We start from the raw sequence: 21,966 nt of genomic DNA on the forward strand, positions 1-21,966 counted from the left end.
CAGGACGTTTTGTCTTAATTTTCAAGTACACCAAGTATATGATGTGTGATGACTCAGAACCTGAATGATACAAGCACAAATACTGTAAATATAATGCCTGCGAGCCAGCAGGGCTAGTGGCTTACATTTCACTATCCCTTCAAACTCGTCAAACTATGGGAAAGCAAGTTTCCTGACTTTGCAGCATTTGGGCAAAAAAGGCTTACAAAAGAACAGAATTCGAATCAATTTTTATAATTTATTTATAAATACTGTCAATCAACAGCCTTTGTTTCTGTATCTCACACCCTGCACTGTTAGGGAATACACAAATGATTCTGTACACAAAGTCATTGTCCACAAACTACGAAGTGTTTTTCATGCAGCACTGTGAGAGTATGCCTCTACCTTCACCCTAAAATACACATCTCTTCACATAGAAAATTAGTTATTATGACTTACAATGAACTTACTGTGAACCACTGTACACCTCTGTACAGTATTTTAATATATATGTATCTATACAATATCATTAATCTGCATACATTAACAACAGCAGGGCTCGGGATGCGATTCACCTGGGCAAGGTAGAAAGTTCATTAACTGCATATCCTAGGTCTGAATGTATCGCCATGGAGACAGCTTCAGTCTTCATCATAAAATAGATATATGGCTTGTGAGTCAAAACGAAAATGTAAAGCAACTATGTTTTGGCACATATCAATGTACGTTATAGGCCTAATACATTTCCATAAACACAGATATGTCTCCAATCAAATCAATTATACATTTGTACATCTGGAATATTTACATCTAAAAATCACATCTAAAAGGTTTAAGTTTCCCACTGGATGGAAACAAGCTTCTAAAAATACTATGAAAGAATGTTGATCTGTGGATGGGGGAGCACTGGGCTTTAGTAAGGAAGGGGACTTGGTGGACAAAGATGTAAAATGAACCATAAATTTTCAACTTTGCATCTATTGATCAACACAAATAAAATTGCATGTTACGCTTCACTTCCAGTAAAGCTTCACTTCCAGTAAAGCTATAAAATTAGATTTTTATTTAATCAACTTGCATATTTAATCTGAAATGCTGAAGTTTGTATTGTAGCATTACAGGAAGGTTTGGTCCCTATTTCAAAGTCAAAACTAAAATTCGCTCACCACAAAATTATTATCATGTTGGACTAACACTTTGGCCTAATTTTATACTACTTAACTATGGTACTCTATGAACAACACTTCAAAAGAATATACTCTTGACTGAAGACCCACATTCTTGTAATTTGATTAGAAACTCGATAAGTAAAACATACAATAGAAACTCATGAAACTACTTGTAACCTTACACAAAAATCCCTCAATGATCATACAGCAGCTCATAAATGCACATCACACTTGGAATAGCAGCTCAGGGAAACAGAAGCATCTAAGGACAAACCTACACACACTGGATCAGGTAACCGATTAATGTTGTATCCAAAATCAGACATGTTATTAGGACAGATCAGTTTCAGAATTGACAATATTTCATTTTTAGATATTCTTTGAGGTCAACAAAACTAGTGTGTGTATGGACTCTGCACAAATACATACAGGAGTGATGGAGACGTCATGAATGACAAAACAACAAACACTGAACAACAGCAGACAAAACAACACGTCAATAAGGAGGGACAGGCCCCCATAATCTACAGCAGGTACTGGATCCAATGTGGCTATTTTGACAGACAGATTTAATAGGGAGAAGATCTAGGCAATCAGGTTCATCACTTAATACAGAATTAAAAAAAAATGACTAGTCCATCATGGATTGATACTGAAGTCAAGATTTTTTCTGCCTTAATGCAGGTGTCGATGAGCAGATCTACTTCATCCAGCACACTTCAATTTCAAATCTTGTTATCGCCCATGGAGTGTGATCCTTAAAGGCAAATTAAGCCACATAAATTAGCTACTTCTGACAAATGGTATGCTTCCATTGCAAATTGGAATCATAATGAAACACAAATACTTCACAGGATCTTAAAGTGTGGCAGTATCTGTGATATATTCTTTCCATTCATATTTTGAATTTCCCAAATGACAACACCCAAAACAGATCAGAACGTGATTTCTCTACATATCCCCCCTGTAAATTGTCACATCAAGATCATAGCCAAGTAAACTTAGCAGGCAGTTTGATTTGTATCAAGTTATGATATAACAACATCCACAATGACATTCACAAGTTAACTGAACAAACTAAAAACTGTATGTTATCGTTTAATGCATACAAGTTACTGATTCTGTGAAGTCCTTATCAGCACATGTTACCGAGGAATGAGTTAGGTTAGTAAACGGCCTGAGACAGCCATGAGGATGCAATTACCGGTATAAACATGTGAACTTACAAAGATTTCACCGGAGATCAAACTTCAATGATGCTTCTTATCGGAACAATTTGAGCATTGTATTCAAAGTCACAAAAATGTCTGATGCTGTTAATACATTAAATTGCTTCTACCTGTGAAATGATTTAATGAGTATTTCTGTATCGGTTGTTTTACAAGATATCTGCGTTTTGAACACTGAGAAACATTCATAGATTTAGTGATGATATTTAAGGTACATTCCACTTCCAGTAATCTACAGAATAATCTAGACCTACTTCAGGAAACATGTTTATTGGGGATATAGAATAATGCCAGGAACAAAGTAGGCCACTAGCCCATGACTAGTTAAAAAGAAAGGATCCAAAGACTACTTATCTCTATCCTATCAATGCATAAAAATGCTCATCAAATGAATTGTGAAATGGTAAAGACAATTTTGTCTGTCCTAGATTTGTTCACTGGCTACGTGCCGGAACACATTGAATGATGACCATAAGTCACCCATTCAGCACATCTTTAGGCTAAGTACAACCATAGTACATACAGTACAACTCTGACTATGAGTAACTATTACTATGCCACAGCTACAAGCCTGGATTAGGACCTCAATAACGCCTAGAATATTCAACCACTGTAATCCACTTGCTGTTTACGCCATGAACGGAACAAAAGAAAGACCTTCCCTTCTTGACATGTATTTATGGAAAGTAATTTGCTTTCTTCTTCATAAACCCTATGTATTACATTTAACAGTTGCCCGTGAAACTGTTCCAGAGTGAAGTGTTCAATAAGATGTTTCTAGATGGTGTCGAAATCGTTCCTACTTGGCAGTGCAATCAGAAAACATAAGAGATATGTTCTTGTCAGCATTCTTGAGTGATTGACAGCATAGTTAAGACAACTGCACAGTGAATTCTGTGAGGTAGTAATCTATATGGGATGTATGACTTGATCCCTACTAGCACAACATCAATGGCAAGCTGCACCTGAAAAGGTTCACAAAAGCAAGAAAAGAATCAGTTCAAGTACAGTTATTGCCATGTTCCTTGAAGGCTAAATGGAAATTACAAAAACATCAGCAAAGATTCATTTTCACATTTTAATATTAGCCATTTCTATTTTTGATATTATTTCCAAACAATATTAAACATTATCCCATACCATGTGCATGATGCTCTTCTACAGTGTGTTAGGACAACAATGTTTCAACGTGAGCTCGGGGTGGTCATTATACATTACATTCTCTTCAAAACACATCAAGATGAATTAATTACATCGTTGTGAACCTTTTACGCTCACGTTACACTTCCTCCTTTTCACATACAATAGTGTAGTAAGAACAAATAGCCAATTGGTAGGTCATTGGAAAGCAAAGTGATACACATGTAGTGATTAAACTGCAATGCTTACAGTAATGGATGACAATGCTGTTAGAAAGCACCTTGGGGTATTTCGGTTGCTAGTTGTGGTTCCAGATGGCACTTCTACAGAAAAGCCTTCAAAGAGTGCATCAAGTCTGCAAGACGGTGATGCGCACATATAACCAAGATCCGATTTCAAAGAGCAATCACAGCTAATGTCTCAAGTCACTCTTAAGTCTAGCTGAGACAGCTTCATGAAACAGGCTTTTAGCATGAACAGAATTCAACTGAAAGTTTTATCACAATACATACGTAAAACTGGCAAGGATTCTTGTGTAGGAGCTACAGTAAAGAAAGAATGGAAAGACAGACATCTCCATGTAAACAATTCCCATCAATTACGGTAGCTACACACAGTCTCACCATTCAGGATTGACTATTACATGCCTTATAAGGGCAAGATTTCTTGCTTGTACAAAATGCACTGATTTGTATATAACAGTATGTACAAGTATCACAAAACAATTACCTAGTTAGTGTTCCACTGGAAACTTGCAAATTTGTTAGGATATTGTAAGTAATGTATTTTACATAAACTCTCCTTCTAAAACTTAGTAATATTTACAACATTATACAGATCAGCACTTGCATGATAAATGATTATCTAGGAGCAGAGTGAGGGCAGTGGTATAAAATACTTCAAAATCAAATTATCTAAGAAGATTCAAAGGCACAGAAACATTTTTCGAAGTATGTGCCAAGGTCTGTGGACATGAATATTCAGAACAAAACTTACAGCAATATTCCAGATTCATAAATAGGAAAAAATTAACAGGAGTAATCCATATATCTAAGATCCATAAGTAGTTTTATGAAAAAAAGGAGAAGGAAAAACAGGTCTAGTCACGATAACAGGTCATGGCAATAATTTCAAAATTTGCCACTTGATCATTTGTTATAATTTGGTAAATGCTGTTCAACAAATACATTAGTTCCAGTTTTCACAGACAATGATTGGAATTACAAATGTTACTTACAGGAAAACTTGAGGGAAAATAAATGAGATTATGATGGACTGGTTACATTTCCAACATTGCAAATACAAACTTATTACATATACATCATTTGGTATCTTGTGAACATGTGCCTTATATACTGTTTAAACACAATAAATAAATTAGGAACATAAGTTTCTTAAAATATTGCTAGTTTGTGTGCAAAGGGAAGACTGTCTACCAAGTGAAAATTAAAACATGTGCCGGAGAATACAAAATGGAAATACGAGATCATGATTTAAGCATAACAAATATTTCTTCATCAAGAAAGAAATTTCACACCTTTATGAAAATTACCATCTTGAGCTGACTGACAATTACTGAGCATTATTGAATACAACACAAAAGTACAGACCATGAATGTCTCCATAATGTACATATTATTTATTTTCATTTACAGTGAAAAAATAATAGAGTTGTCTCCCCTAACACAGGCATGTGACTTGAGTCTTGGTGTTGACAAAAATCACGAAAATAAAATGTCTATCTGATACAATGTAAAATATAATCACAATTCAACTGCCCCTCACAAAACAATTACGTTAGAGATTGAGTGCCGTTTCTAAAATTCTAAAGGCATTATGGCAATTATGATTCATGAAGTGAATTAAATAGAATATTAAAATATACATGTCCTTATAAACGATGGATTACCCTTTGCTACCACTATCGATTAATGCATCTTCGGAGCACATAAATTCACTGTCAACAGAACATATGGCAATAAATAGGTGACACACATAACAAATTTGACCTTTCCATGTGTGTAAGTTTGTTTGTCAAGAAGCATACAAATACACAATATGGCTGTGGAAATCAGAATCACAAAACCTTCGTAAAGATAAACGTTCTGATATGATTTGACAAAAGGTTCCGTACAGATAACAAATATCAGCTACATTTTGATTTAATTGAAACCGTAGTAGATCCCCACCTAAAGTTAGGGAAATCAAGTATGCATACCATTTCTAAATACATGGGAAAAGAATCCGAAACCACTTGCATAAGCAGTAGAATGTGTTGTTCCATACACTGAAGTTGTACAGACTGGGGAACCAATTACAAAAAGCCAATCATTCAATCAAGATGATTTGCAAGAATTAATATCATTGATATGCATATTGGGAGTGCTCTAAATGTGCATAAATTGGCAGAACATAGGGAATATAATTTTACCAGTGACAAGCATTTTTGTAAAAAATCCATTCAGAACATTTTGTTTATAACGGTGCTGACTTAGTGTGGTAGGTAAACACCACTAGGTCTGCCAGTGCTGAGTGCATCAACCAAGGTTGGTATAGAAGGGTAACTCTTGGACTGTGATGTTGCTGTGGTCGTCGCCCCTGCCGATGCTGAGTTCCTGCATCTGCAGCAGGGAGGTCTGTTTATCATATCTAAAAAGCACCATGACAGCGTCGTGGCAGTCCTCCCTCCATCCACTCATTCTTGTTACACATTCATTCACTCTCTCACTCACATACATTGTGGCAGATGCTAGTCTTGGATGTCAACTGAAGACCAACAAATATCTGCATCTCTCGCTAGCACAACTAAAACATCACAGGAATCGAAAGTGCTGTATGCCCATCTGTAATCATACCGACGACGCCAACAAAGTTTTATCTGGAGGTTAAAATCAGAGTCCTTTGAGCTGGCCATTTGTCAATGAGGGGTCTACAAGAGTCGTCGCATGGTCATTTGGGTGGGAATCGGGACACACACTGGCTTGCCATTATGGACAAGATTAAAACTGTTAAAAGCCTGGCTGCTATCACAGGCATCCCTGTTTTTGATAAGGCATTATATACAGAAGCAGCTGCCTCATAGCATGTGTTCGTTTCCTTATTTATCTAACTTGGGCCACAGACTCAAACTGGGCCGTTGGGTACACTGGAAGATGAATCGGGCACACCTTTGTTATAGTTCTCTAGGGCTTCTTTGGCCATTGCTCTGCAAAAAAAGAGAACAGATGTTATTTAAGGCTCACTCTGATCATGTCATATTATCAGGGCTACACACATCAAAACAATTCACTTTAGTTTAGTCACAATTATTATGCTAGTTTCAATGCCGTACAAAAAAATTCATTGACCATGTCAACAACTGATAAAAATGCCCCTGAAAACTATCAATTTTCACTTATCATGCTATGTTAATTAGAATATGACCTGTTAAACATATCTGCAACCACTCCCTGAAATAGAATTGTACTATGGGCCTGTGGCCTTTCAATGTGGAATAAAACTTATCCTTGTCCTTAAATATTCAAGTCATATGAAAGTTGTCTTGTAAATAAGAATTTGGATCAGACAATCCAGTGATTGATATTTTGAGCAATGTCCCACACCGTTGGTGTACGATGACAAATGTTATAACCAAATCTCTTGCGATCATAATTCTATATTTTGTTTCCTTCATTCTTTCTGATCTTTTTCCTTTTTGATCTTTTACACAATTCAGATGACTAAAACAGATGAAATGTTAATGATTACGCTTGTACTAAGCTTGGTACTATAGTCACTAAGGTAACCTCCCATTTGTTAGACAGCAAGTTGTTAGCTCAAAACATCATTTCCAGATGGATGGATGGATGCACAGCCAAGTTGCCACCTGTCATCTTAGATAGGTAATGGAACAACCCAGGTAGGGAATAACATAACACCATATTAGGCTGTATCTTATTTAGTGTGTCAGATTTCTTAACTTCAATAATCATACCTTGCCTCTTCAACTTTTGTGTCTACATTATCTGTGCTTGGCTCTTGTGTGGGCCCGTTACCCTGCACCTCGTCTGTGGCTGGGGGTTGTGTGGCACTAGGGGGAGATGGGGAGGATGGAGTGGGGGACTTGATCAAACCAGATGTTGCCAAGAAGCTGCAAGTAAACAATTTCAAGAAGGTTAAATGTTGCACAGAACTTCTACTTCAAAACATCTTACAACAAAGCCACCCCGTGGATGTTGGGTTGGTACGTAAGCTGAATATACACATAAACACAGTTTAACATGTACTAGGGAGTCACATGACATTCTATAACAAATCGGTACTGTCTGTGTAATTCAGAGAACAACATATTTCTCTCTTCTTACTGTTCAAGACTCAGGACCAATGATTCTAATAATGGATCTATCAACACATGCAAAAATGTACAAATACTAATCATGCCTTCAAACTCAATCACAGACCATGAACAATATTGACAAATTCAAGAACAAATAAAACATCTTGACACCAAGGTTTTATACTACAAACAGGGATGCACGCTTTAAAAGAAATGCAAAAAAAAGGAAATACCATTAATAATATATCTTTGACAAAAGAATTGTTGGTAAACTAGATAAATATATTCAATCAAAACTTAATCTGGACAAGACAAGACAAAGTGTCAGGTCACCTGTTTTTGTTGTTGCACACTTAGGTGTAATGAACTTACTGCCCATCCCTCAAAGGCAAAACACTTACTGTCATACAAAAGTAGGTAAATACTGTTTTCAGCCAGAGTCAGCAACACTGAAGCTACGTCATGGCAGCAAGCAAACAGCCAGTGTGGACCAGACAAACCAGTGACTGATAGCATGAGCAACAGGCCACATTGTCAGGGTACCAAAACACGCAAACACTTAAGTCACACGTTGTAACTACACTTAGAGTGTGTGAGTTGGATTTAACACCGCTTTTAACAGTATTCCAGTTATATTGCGGCATGTCAGCTTAATGTGGGAGGAAAGCCCAAAGTGATGCAGGTCTCAGACGTTTCCACTTCAGGAAACCCACGAGCAAGGGTATGGTGCTGACAAACATAGAAACATAATCAGGGCAAACTGGGATTCGAACCCACAATCATAAGTTTCTAGTGTTCCCAAGGGACACAACTCTGACGTGGGAATCACAGCGCGTTAGACGATTGTGCCACCCGTGCCCCTAACTACACCTAGAGAGCTAATATGGGGTACTTGAGTCACAGTCTCAATTGGTTTGTAAAACAGTCAGTCATGATTCCTAAAGATTCATAATAGCAATAGGACTGAGGACTGGTTACAAAGTCCAACCAGGTTCAAACACTTAGCACTGCCACTAACAGGGATGCAACTTAATCCAAAACATCTACTTACACTAATAGTGATAACATATATAGACACACCCTGAACAACCAGAAATTATACTAGCCCTCAGATACGTTTAACATTTGACAAAAGGACTCAGGTGCATCCCTGCACTTAATACTTCTTGGGACACAACAATCAGAAAATATACTGCTTCCAAGTCATGCCACACAAGTGCAGATATCTCATTATATTCATATAAAATGCACAGTAAGCTCTGACATCTAGCTCAAAACCACCACAGATGCACAGCTCACTTTCAACTAGTTTCTACATTGCTCATTCTTCAACTAAACACTGTACAACAGACCATGCAAAAACACATACATTGATTTACTTTCATGTCACTAAAACAAAGAACATGCTTCAGAAGTTTTTGCATTAGTTTTCAATATTCCTTATTATCCACATGAATACATCAACATTATTGAAACAACCATAGTATTCCACCATGTTATGCTATGACTAGGACAGATTTCACTCCACTTGATTTCAGACATTTCCATATTGGAAAATGCAAAAATGGGCACTCTCCAGATGAGACACAGGGTTGTGTATCAAAACAAAGCCATGATTACAATATCATTATGCCAATTCACACAACTACACACTGATCCACTGCCAAATGTATAGCTGTAAGCTGCAATTTTATAACTTATGTTGATGACAAGTTTGCCATTGGATTCTTAACTAACTTCTCAAGTACCATAACAATATTCATAGGCTTGGCTCAATCTCTACAGTACTACAACAGTTGGAAGATCCATGCCCGACTTGCCAGACCTGTTTGTAAATGATGTTTCACATTTCAGTTGTCCAAGACAAAAAATCTCAACAAGCTACAACGAAATATTGCTTCTCAATGCTGTCCAGTTTTATCCCAGACTTTTATAAATTGTCTATTCATGTATAGTACATATGTTCCTTATGACTGATTTCCAAGGTGTGCACAGCAACTGGCACATCCATTCTTGGGCATTAACATTTGTAGTATGTCATACTTGATTATCCAGAGCGTTTGAAAAATCTCCATTCTTAAGATAAATACCAGTATGCTCAAATGACAATACTAAAAATATCCCTCTAATGAAATGTTACGTTCTTTCAGGATTGAAATATGAGGTAATGATATCACTATTCAACTTGTTGCATACCTTCTCAACTCCATCTGGCAACATACTGCTCCGAAGGATTTTGTTTGTCATAATACTCGTACAAACAACTGTTTCAAACTCAAGTTCTTTTATTACCATCTTCAGGGTTCATTTACTCTACCAAGGTGCTGACTTGAACGTAGATCGAAGCCAAATTCTCTCTTAGAAAAGTTATTTTGGTAGGTTGTTGAGAAGCTGATGAGCCAGAGAATCTTTTGTTTTAGTTAAGAAAGGTTGGTTGGTTGGTTTGTTGTTAAACGCCGCACTCAGCAATGTTCCAGCTATATGATGGCGGTCTGTAAATAATCAAGTCTGGACCAGACAATACAGTGATTGATATCATTAGCTTCGATCCACGCAATTGGGATCAATGACATGCATCAACCAAGTCAGCGAACCTGACCAACCGATCCCGTTTACGACAAGCATAGTCACCTTTTACGGCAAGCACAGTCACCTTTTACGGCAAGCACAGTCACTTTTTACGGCAAGCACAGTCACCTATTACGGCAAACACAGTCATCTTTTACGACAAGCATGGGTTGCTGAAGACCTTTTCTAACCCTGATCTTCACAGGTCACGTAAGAAATGAAGAGATGGTGAGAAAGTGACATCCCAAACAAACTATGGTGGTAAGTAGATCCAGGATTTGCCCTGATAAAATGGAGATAGAATACACTAGTAAATCAAGTATGTCATGCTTATCCTTGACAAGTAACCTTAAACTCTGGACAAAAACAATAGTTACCAGACTTCCAGGTCAAAGTGAATTTTTACCTCTGAGCCTGATTATCACACTTATGACAAAACAAAACAAAACAAATAAATCAGTCGTTTTCCCTGCCTGACCCTGACAATGAAACATGTACCATATTTGCCATTATAAGCAAGGTCTATTATTAACATTATACATTTTCAGAGACAGAACAGTTGTTCAAACGTTGATGAACCTAAAACATTTTCGATAAATTACAAGGCAACCATAAATGTTTGGTCAAAGCTTGATGACAAATATTATACGTAGCCACTAGTACTCCAAACAGTGCACTGCATTGATACCTCGTAAACATTTAATTTAGAATATCACTGTCACAATTAATAAAATGACAAATAAATATAAAGAAATAAAAACGTAATAATTTCTCGCCCAACCAATCCTTTCATGATTTAATCTTGCCCTGCTCACAGACTAAAGTCTGCTGCAAATGTCACCAAATATTCCAGCACAGGTATTAGAATTGTCCCCAAGCCATGTTATGGTGATATTACTAATAGTATGGTTTTATTGGTGACTTGTATGAGCATGGCTACTTATTCAACAGTTTTGGAGTTCTGCTCCAGAAACCAAGCCCTATCCTCATTTTCAGTAAAGTTCAACTTGTTGTCATGGCAAACAAAAAAGAAGAAAAAAAGAAGAGAAATCCCGAATCATCAAAAGGCACCAGTTCCCAACTAGACTGATCTGTATAGCAAGTTTCTTAGTTCTACCCTGGTAACACAAAACAACTTGTTTTCATCATGAAAAATCATCAAAACAAAACGAAAGAAAAAGAAACAAATCATCCCAAATCAACAAAAGGCACCTGTTCACCACTAGACTAATCTGCATAGGAAGTTTTATCTGGAAATATTCAACGGTTTTGGAGTCTGCTCAAGAAATAAGCACTACCCTCATTTTCAGTTAAAGTATAACTTCCCGCCATGGGAAAAAATAAAAATAATAAGAGAAATCCTAAATCATCAAAAGGTTCAAGTTACCCACTAGTCTGATTTATATAGAATGTTTTAACAAGAAATAGTTAACAGTTTAGGAGTTCTGCTCTGGAAACGGAAAACAGGCGACATGGTGATTGCCATATCCCCCAATTATTCAAGCCAGGGGATGACAAAGAGGAAGAGGCCTTATGTTTAGTTTTACAGTATTGGCTTGAACACAATCTAAACATAACATGTTAAAATACCTGTGATTACCGGAAGATTTTGAACAAAATAATCATCCTTCTTCAGCCTCCCTCCCAAATATGCCTTCCAAGGGTACTTGTGTGGTATATTATAAAAATCTATCCATTTCTATTCTTTTAAACTGAGGATCTAATAACATTCATATTTTGACCACCGACCTCAAAGACTTTCCGAGAAAAATCTAAAACGACCAAACACATTTTTGAAGACAGAACTGACTAAAATCTGATCTGTCTTTCACAGGGAACACTTAACTTGTCAGGGATCAAGTATTGTACGCACAAGTTAATAAAGTTAGTATTATCTTTCTGTACCCTGTGAAATGATAACATATCAGTATTAGTCACAAAAGAACCATGAATGATGAAACATACAACCATGAATGACACGAAGCGCCGTCATAAAGGCATGACAGCACTCGGTTGAACACGTGAAGCTTAATGATGTGCTCGTCAGAAAACAGGTCTATGGATTATCCGAGCTGGCATCGAGTCAATCGATTATTGTCTGTGAAACTAAGCATAATAGTCAAAGTCCAATCAGCGTTAGAAATTGGCACTAGTCCTATAGTCCTTCCAAACTGCCCAATAGTTAAAGTATCATAAGGACTAGTAGAAATTTGCCATTTTTATGGGTTTTGCTCTATGTTATCACAAAGAATAGTGGACTAAAACTGTTAGTTTCTAACACTGTCAATGTTCAAAACTAAGGATGTCCTTTAAGTTTGCTGTAATTGAAATTTCAAAATTCTTTACATTAAACATTAGGGTTATGACGAACCTTTTACCTTCATTCTACCTTCAAACTCAATATATTCTTTCATCATGTTCAGTTAAACACAAATATCATAGAAAAAACACAAATATCAGAGAAGAAACACAAATATCATAGAAATTCCAAAAATATTTCTCAAAGTGTCAGACCTGAGTGAATTTCATAAACGGATCTAAATATGAGGTAAATAAATAATGAAACTACTCTTCTTTCAGTCACAGCCGGCAATGTTTACAGAAAGATAGATCCAGTGACCTTGACCTACATCTAATGAGCAACCACAAAGCTATGACTCTAGTTAGGCAATGACCTCAAAACTGAAGGATGACTTTTGGACACCTAATAGCAACCAGCTCTGTAATCACATTCAACATGTTCACTGTAGAGCAACTCACATCACACCCTTGATGATCCAGTATATATCTCCAATCTATCATGATAAATACACTGGACAATGCCAATAACACAACCTTAGAGACAGTGGATCATTGTCCAGGGTATTTACACTGTCAAATGGAAATATAATACCATGGAAAATCTAGGATGCTCACATCCAAGATGATACCAACACCGTAACAACATATGAAAGCCTGGCACTAAATAGTTCAAGAAAGGTATTAGAAATGTGCAGTTCATGCTAAATGTCCTCTTGTTAAGTTGGTCAATGTCTTCAGCGCTTCATGAGCAGCCACAGTATGCAAAGTGCAAAATTAGATGCTTGGTATAAGATTACCACACTGTAGGTACACTAAATAAGAGAAGCACTGGTGAATGAGCAGTGTCACCGACGACGACCATGAGAGCTGGACTCACTTATAGTTTGCATTCAGGTTGTCTTCTTCTTCAGATATTTCATTTTTTCTCCTTGACAGGCAGGTAGAAAAAGAAACGGTCCTTTCATATTGTGAAAAGTACAGGAATTGGTGGTGCAGAGGAAACTCCAAATGGATATTTTTTTTGCACTTGCAGATAAACATGATACAGGCGACGTAATGGCCTCAGAGATATCTCAGCATTACAAGAGTAATTCCAATTGTTCAACAAGGACTTATGATAGTCGAAGCATGATTTCCTTTCTTTTTTTAAACCTAGGTCCATTTGCACAGATTACTATATCACATATAAGTTCAAACTGCAAACTAGGACGTTCCCACAACTTTGTGCAAATAGACCTAAAGGTTTTGCATGAGAATTGTTATTTCGAAGAATCAGCTGGAATACACTGAAATAACATTTTTGTTTTCCTCCAGTTACAGCTTAAAAATTGTTTTAGGAACTATCACCTTTTACCATCAAAAGGATATGAAAGCATTCAAAGAATTCAACATAATTAATCTGATCATATTCTATTATCAAAATAACAATCTCTGCAAATGACAATACAGAATGAAACAACGAAAACCGAAGAACTTGAATAAATCTTAATTTGATGCTACAACATTTTCAATGTGAACTAGATGATGTATGAAACTAATGATTCCTGTTATTTCACCACAATGTAAAATCATCTTCTTGTGTTACGTATGACAATGACATCATCTAAACATCAGCATGAGCATACAGAACACATACTAATACAGTAGTGTACAGACAGTCACAATAATTACCTATCATCTTGTTTGCTCTTGTCCAGACTTGATTCTTCAGATATCAACTTATTGGGTGTGGGTTTGGAAGTTTCTTCAGGCCGAACAATTTCTTCAATATTATTTTCACGTGGGGGACTGCAAGAAACAAACAAAATTTAGCTTGCGGTATTAAAGAAGAAAAAGCATCAAAGGAAAAAAGAGGTCACTTCATTGTGATTGAGGGATAAAGTCTTCTGCTACTTTTCACAATATTCCAGCAATGACAGGGGCGGAGTGGGCAAACGGTCAAAAGCGCCATGCTAGCAAGCGCCAGTGACCGGGTTGTTATTCAGCCTTGGGACAACAATGTTTACAGGTCTATACAGTGTTGTCACTACCCCTAGTGTACAGTACATTCACCCTGTGCACTCAAAAGAACCCACTTATCCGATTGTAGATGACCAGATGGTGAACACATGAATACGTACATACACCCGAAACATATGTGGTGTCACCCTGGGTAAGTGACTTAGTTCAAATGTGCCTCTGTTCACCCAGCAGGGAATGAGTACCCGACATGTGAGGTGGATGTAAAAACCTAGTGCCTCTGGACAGATTGGGTTGTATACTCCCTAGGGAGTTGAGAATGATAAATGGAATGCAAACGGATCCACTGGTCGGGGAACAAATAAAACCACATTTGAGCAGATACTAGTACCTGGATATATGCGGTATAAATGTGTAGATTAATTTGATTAAAAAATGTCTGAGAAGGACACTAAGAATGGGCTTGTATTGCTGCTTAATGCTGTACTCAGCAACTCAATCAATTGGGATCAGACAATGTAATGATTGATATTTTGCACAACAATCCCAACAGTGGGGTACGATGACATGCAAACAAACAAATAACCAAGCTACTTGATCCATTAAGCTCCCTCTTATGACCTTATGTTGCTGGGGACAGATCCCTACGAGGAAAACTCATATTATTGGCAAAAAATATTCAGCATGACAAATGAATTCAGTAACCACTTGCTACCTAACCAGTCCCACAACTTTACTGAAGTGGGACGATGCTCCACTGTTGCCACATCCACTCTGGACATCATGATTAGTGCATGGTGTAAATAAATCAGCCATTTGCTTAGAGTCATGAAGGGTGACAAGCAGAAGCAAGACAAAGAAAAGGAATCGGTCAACTTGTGCTGTGAGACTTTCACGTACCTTGTTGAAGGCGGAGGGGGCGGATTGTCCTGAGAGATATCGGATGATTGTGGTGATCGAGAAGTAGCAATAGGAGATGAAGATTTGGTATCTGTTTTCTCCTCCTCATTCTCCACATCCTCAAGGTCAAGGTCAGTGTGTGGCGATTTCAGGGCAGATTCAAGATCGCTTCCCCCTTGAGGCACCACTAGATAGTTAAAGGATATATCTTAAGATAAAAGGAATTCTCCAAGTGCATGGTCTCAATAGTCAAAAACCTTAAAGTCTCAGTATTAGAGAGCTTTAAACTACCTTAGAAGACACTATGCTTCACAAATCTAATGAGAAAGGCTTTTGCAGTTATGTCAGTTATATCATAATGTGTCCGCCTAATGTGGGAGGAAAGCCCAAAGTGATGCAGGTCTTAGACATTTACCACTTCGCTGAAACCCACGAGCACAGGTATGGTGCTAACCAACCTAGGAACATAATCGGTGCCAAGTTTTGTTTTTACGAGTTAGTATGATGTTTTGAACGTATATATGCATTGTTATCTATATATTGAGCATTGCCACTTCTGCTGTTACTGTACAAGGCAAAGTCATAGCTTGGATTAGCAGTCTTTAGTTTTCAATGGTAAGATTGGACAAGCAGCCTTTGCCAGTGTAACTTGGCCGCACTGACATGCGATGTATGACTATCGTCTGTACTTGATATGTTTATTGTGCGGGGTCAGACATTTCCAAGTCATGTCATTTGCGTAGTCATTTCAAGGGTTGTAGTGGGGGTGCTGACCTATATCCGGTGTTGGCCAATACCAGCTTATATACCATATTTCCATAGAAAATTTACATTTGACCATAAGAAACAAAAATCAATACATTTTTCACTGTACTTAATTTGAAATTTGATCACTAACCATAAGCACTACCTCTTGTGTTTTCTGATGTATCCATGGCAACTGGAGAAGAACTTCTTGGATTTACAGGTCTGAAATCAAGCAACATTTTAAATAATAAAGGTCCAAATTATAAGGTATTGAAAACATACTCCCCATGAAATAGGATCCTCACTAAGTCCCACCTTTCACAAGGTCAACTATCATACTAGTAGAATTACACAGATCAGAAAGCCAGTGAGAAAATGTTGTTTAACCCCACAAAACACTATTCCTGATATATCAAAGTGGCTCAACCAACAGAACTTTGTGACGCCTGTTCGAGATATAATAATGGTGTTCAATTTGCATATCAAACTAATATAAATGGTGTCCATACTCTTTGTATTGACGTGGCACACTGGAAAAGTCTGCCCAATTGTCTCCATTGGCTTCTGCTGGTTTGGCTGGCTGTGCCCATCTGTCCTGACTCCAGGAAGCACCTGTCTCCATAGCATCACCAGACTCCATCGGCACATCATCAAAGTTAGCCCAGCCAGCTGCACACAAAGAGACAAGCAGTGGTGGTTAAGTTCAAATATTACGAACATAATGAACAGCAACAGTTTCCAGCTCCTCTACCTTCAAATCTTATAACAGCTTATATACCAACGTGAGTGAGTAAGTGAGTTGGGATAAATGCCACTTTGAACAGTATTCCAGTTATATCACAGCTGGTCGTCTTAATATGGGAGAAAAGCCCAAATTGATGCAGGTCTCAGATGTTTACCACCTTGTTGAAACCCACGAGGGCGGGTATGATATACGAGACATAATAGGGATGATTTGAACCAAAGATCATCATGATCATAGGTTTCTTATGTGCCCAAGGGACCCAACTCTGCAGAGCTAACTGCGGCATCTGAGACGACAGGTACACCCGTGTCCCCTATTTATCAAAGTGAGCATTGATTAAATGATTATTTCGATGAAGCATTTTTGCAACCCAATGAACAGTGTTTACTGTCATTTCTATAAAACCATCACCTTTGATCTACAAATCAACAAAACTAAACATTTAATGGTTATTGCTTGCAAATAAAATGTTTATCTTCATTCGATATTCCTTTAGAAACACCATACAAACTTGGAGAGTTTTAATTAATCAGCAAGTAAATGTGACAGGAAACCTTTGTCAATAAGGATTAGAATATTACAATATATTTTTGGAATTAGTGAGTGAGTTTGGTTTTACGCCGCTTTTAGCAATATTCCAGCAATATCACGGCGGGGTACACCAGAAATGGGCTTCACACATTGTACCCATGTTGGGAATCGAACCCAGGTCTTCGGCGTGACGAGCGAACGCTTTCACCACTAGGCTACCCGACCCCCCCTTGGAATTTGTGAGCGTGTGCACACTGTTTGACACCGCAGTCAGCAATATTCCAGCTAATCAGCAGTTAACCTTGCCTGGGCCAGGTAAACCATTGGTGGACAGTATGATCACCATCCCATGAAGTCAAGGTATGATGACACAATCAGTTAATGACCACCAACATGTACGGATAATAAATTAGCCCTAGAATAGTCACCCTTTAATTTATGATCACATATATTAACATAAAATTACCATCAACATCCATTTTCTCTGCTTGTTGGCACTGAGTGATCCTCTGTGGTGAGTTTATCTCTTCCTCGCTGTCTGTGCTATCCTCCTCGGAACTATCATGGCGGGCTGTTTCCCCTGACAACCTACTGAAATGCATACAGAAGTTGAGCATATCCTTCAGTGAGTGACAGTGGCTACTGCATACCACCGTCAGCAATATATCTGACCTTGCGCGCTTACTGTATATATTCTCTCACAATCAAGATACTGAGAAACACATGCGATGAAGATGTGCAGGGACGCATTTGTGAAAAGTGGGCACCAACCATACAAGGGACAACCCAACATGTTGTACAGGCAGCAAATACACAGCTGTGTCCATGTGCATGATACGCCGACATGTGACAGCACAACCATCACCTCTGCAACCGTTTGGACCATGACACTTATTCATATTCATACATCACTTACAAACCAAGAAATGGTGAACTGATGTAGCATATTAATAATATAATGGAGATAAAATACACTGGATAGTTGGGGATGATCAACCCCCAAACATGGCAACTTTCTGGTACAAGGAAGAACTCTGACCTTGATCTGTTTTGCTGAGCAGTCTTATCGAAAGAAATAGGTTTCTCTTCCCAGATGTCCTCCTCACTGTCGTCATCAAACTGCTGGATCTTCTCCTGGGCAGCCTGCTCAAACATGGTGGAACTCGGATGCTGCAACAGGTTAAGTCAGGTGATTACTGCTCAGCCATGAGTAGTGTGATGGAACAGACAGAAGAGGCATTGACTATATCCCACCCCCCAACACACACTCACACACACACTAACATACACACTACTGCAAATGATGCCAAGAGCTAGTAGACTAAAATGCTTTTTGTACAGACTACATAGGAAGTCTCTTTGTAACCATGTCTACGATGCATGCATAATGGTATCATTCAAGGGAAACTTTTAATATCAACAGTGCAATTTGTTCCCATCCTCTTTCAAAAATTAATTTATTCAGATGTCTACATAGTGTTGCACTAGTACCATAGTTACTAATAAGGGTTAATTCTTAACACTGCAGTTCTCACAAAGGAATTAGTTTCCAGGTGATTTATACATTCTCTAGAGACAAAAATGTCAATCATACCGTTTCTTCATTTGCCCGAATATTGAAATCTATACTCGATATTCTCTCGTTGAACGGTGAACTGAAACGCATAAAAGGAAATGTGTTATTTATCCTGAAATGTCTTCACACAAGCAACCTTTTCTCTATCCCCATACAGATCGATTGTGATGAATGAATACAAAAAAACAGAAAATGATAATGAATAAGGGCAACATTTAATCCAAAAATGACTGATTGTAACGTTTGCCTTCAATATCGTTTTCTGAATTTAGATTGAAAACGATTTTCCAGGGGACAGACCTTCACACTTATTTCTGAAAAGATTTTGGACATCAAAAAATAGCTTACAGCATATAAGGAAGAGAATACAACACAAATGCAATCTTGAAGGAAAATACCCCAAATCTCCTTAAAACTAAGTGGTACTCCACAAACGAGGGAAGTAAATTATGAGCAGACGGATGAAATTAGACTAAAAAAGGGCTAACTCTTGCATCTGCTAATAAACTGTTGATTTCTTTATAGAGTTCATGACATCTCATAAAAAAAATAAAAAAATAAAAAAATGCTTGTATAGCGCTTCACTCAATACACATGTATGCTCAAAGCACAACAAAGGGGTAAGTCATTTGAAATTAGTCAATCGAAAAGATAGGTCTTAGCTGTCATTTGACCTGTACAAGGGAAGGCGAGGACATAGTTCCAATGCTGTATGTGACCAAATGACTGACATCCAAATGTGTTCAATTTGGAACTTAAGAACTTCAAGCTTGTACTGAGAACTTGACCTAAGAGATCTTGCTGGGCAGAACTCTCATTATCTTTTCTAATTATCATCATTTGAAGAGAGACATCTCAACAATCAGATCACAATCAGTGTACTCAGATGATAACCAACTTTCTTAAAGAACCAAGTTATTGATCGAAATCTGACCAAAACACCAGCAAACCCATTTCCACAAGAAGCTCACTGATTCCCAAATATCAACATCCTAAAAAGAACCTTGCCCAAACCCAATGCCTTAAGGACTAATGCACAAGAACATGTAAGTTATGAACGACGACACAAGCTTACCTAGTGCGCCATCAATCAAGGCATGCACACTAGAAATGGATGTCTACTTACTCAATCTTTTCCTCCTGTTCTATCAATTCCTCTTCATTAAAGCCAAACTGGTCTATGAAGTTGCTTGTCATCTGTTGCAGCTGGTAATCAGAGAAGGCCTGATGAATAAACCAGGCAGTGAAGGTGTCAACAGCAAATAAAGACCGACCATCTGGTGGCAGCCTCTGCACTACAACACTGCAGCAGCCAACTAAAGCAACTCCACTACACACACAAAGCACATTTACAAACACCAACAACAAAATCAAATTACTATTCAGGCATGAGAACAGAAATCAGAGTTTGGGAGTAAAACAATAATACTAAGAATACAAATAAAAATCAACAAGAAGACAGTCATAAATGTCCCTTGCAATGGTAAATATTTGTCGTAAAAACAACTAGTGTTATATATATATACATCTATATGATTTGTTCAAACTATGAAAAGATGCCAGTTCACCACTAAATCTATCTATGTTCCAGTTTAGTGAAGAAATATTGTATGGTTTTCAAGATCTGCTCCAGAAACAACATCTTGCACAGACGGACTGACAAGTGTCCATTTTTATATGCCCCGCAAAATGTGCTGCGTTGGATAAAAATCAGCAGATTTCCCATGCACAATTTTACCAAGGGAGATTCAGGGCCCTGTTCTCCTATCATGCCACTATGAAAATCAATGTTAACGTACAGGAGTTACAATCCCCTTAGCGCTATGATTGATTTATGGAATACAGCCATGGATTTCATAAATAGGGATTATTATCCCCATTGTTTTAATTTAACTATGGTTAAGGGTTGGGTTCACCTAATGTTTTTTACAAAAGAGTTTTTGAGCCAATGACCCCTTTCCCTGGACAATGACAGTGGCCGAAGGCTTACTTCGCCTGTCCACATAGTCTCCTGGGAATAGTAAAATGATTCATAGAAACGCATCTAACTTCTTTCAAGGTGTCAAAATTTGATAATGTGTTATACACTCGAGTATAAATATATACTATTTCACCATAGTTTTGTCTGTATCGATGTCACATATACATGACCAGGATTTGACCTCTATTTGAACAGTGATTCCCATGCATTGCAACAGCCAACGTGATTATTTTCCTTTGAAAAGTAAATCCAATGCAGTGCCCCACAATTGCTGACACAGCTCACTCCATCCCCCCTCTCCACATTTTCCCTCCATCTTATCATCAGAGTAACACACATGCATTAGATATTCAGAGCCATGCAATTCAATGCATGCATTTTTTATTTCATCAGAGATAAGCCAATAGTGCATAAGTTTCCTCTTCAATCAATTCCCAACTAGTCTTGCAGAAACAACACATTGCCATTTCAGGAGTTCCATGTGAAGTTTCAACAGAACACACTACTATGTTGCTATGATATTGCTTACTGTAAACAGTTAATAGAAATATACATTTATTAAACATGCAGTTGAAACAAGGACACTTTAAATAAACAAATGGTCTGTTTAATCTCTACAATAGCTACAGGCAAAAGCTGGTGCAACAGCAAACTAAACAAATTAGCTTGTTGGGGAAAAAAAAGAAGACATTTATCTACGAACTGAAAATCCTCTACAAAAATTGAAACAAAAATTGACACCATTTACCGGTTTTAACAAGTTAAACTACTTGGCATTTCATGAAAAGAAAATTTAATAAACAGAAAATCTGAATATGATGGA

The 21,966-nt window shown here is 37.6% G+C and overlaps 1 protein-coding gene across 7 annotated transcripts in view; it reads right to left on the reverse strand.

Moving 5' to 3' along the window:
- Window positions 1-258: 258 nt before the first annotated feature.
- LOC139474724 (serine/threonine-protein phosphatase 6 regulatory subunit 3-like) overlaps window positions 259-21,966 on the reverse strand; it is a 41,115-nt gene continuing 19,407 nt past the window's right edge. For 2 of the 7 annotated variants that reach the window (XM_071257836.1, XM_071257830.1), the window contains exons 17-27: window positions 20,289-20,386; window positions 19,181-19,241; window positions 18,626-18,756; window positions 18,053-18,174; window positions 16,820-16,979; window positions 16,462-16,532; window positions 15,564-15,750; window positions 14,376-14,492; window positions 13,582-13,632; window positions 7,494-7,649; window positions 259-6,725 (exon numbers count right to left, since the gene is read on the reverse strand). In XM_071257836.1, the coding sequence (XP_071113937.1) occupies window positions 6,644-6,725; window positions 7,494-7,649; window positions 13,582-13,632; window positions 14,376-14,492; window positions 15,564-15,750; window positions 16,462-16,532; window positions 16,820-16,979; window positions 18,053-18,174; window positions 18,626-18,756; window positions 19,181-19,241; window positions 20,289-20,386 (1,236 nt within the window). In that variant the 3' untranslated portion in view covers window positions 259-6,643. Of the gene's footprint in view, window positions 6,726-7,493; window positions 7,650-13,581; window positions 13,633-14,375; window positions 14,493-15,563; window positions 15,751-16,461; window positions 16,533-16,819; window positions 16,980-18,052; window positions 18,178-18,625; window positions 18,757-19,180; window positions 19,242-20,288; window positions 20,387-21,966 lie in introns of all 7 variants that reach the window. The other 5 variants (XM_071257833.1, XM_071257829.1, XM_071257832.1 and 2 more) reach the window with 4 other exon arrangements.

The sequence above is a fragment of the Haliotis cracherodii genome, unplaced genomic scaffold (genome assembly GCF_022045235.1).
Source record: "Haliotis cracherodii isolate W230 unplaced genomic scaffold, xgHalCrac1.p SCAF_3, whole genome shotgun sequence".
Classification (NCBI taxonomy): Eukaryota; Metazoa; Mollusca; class Gastropoda; order Lepetellida; family Haliotidae; genus Haliotis; species Haliotis cracherodii.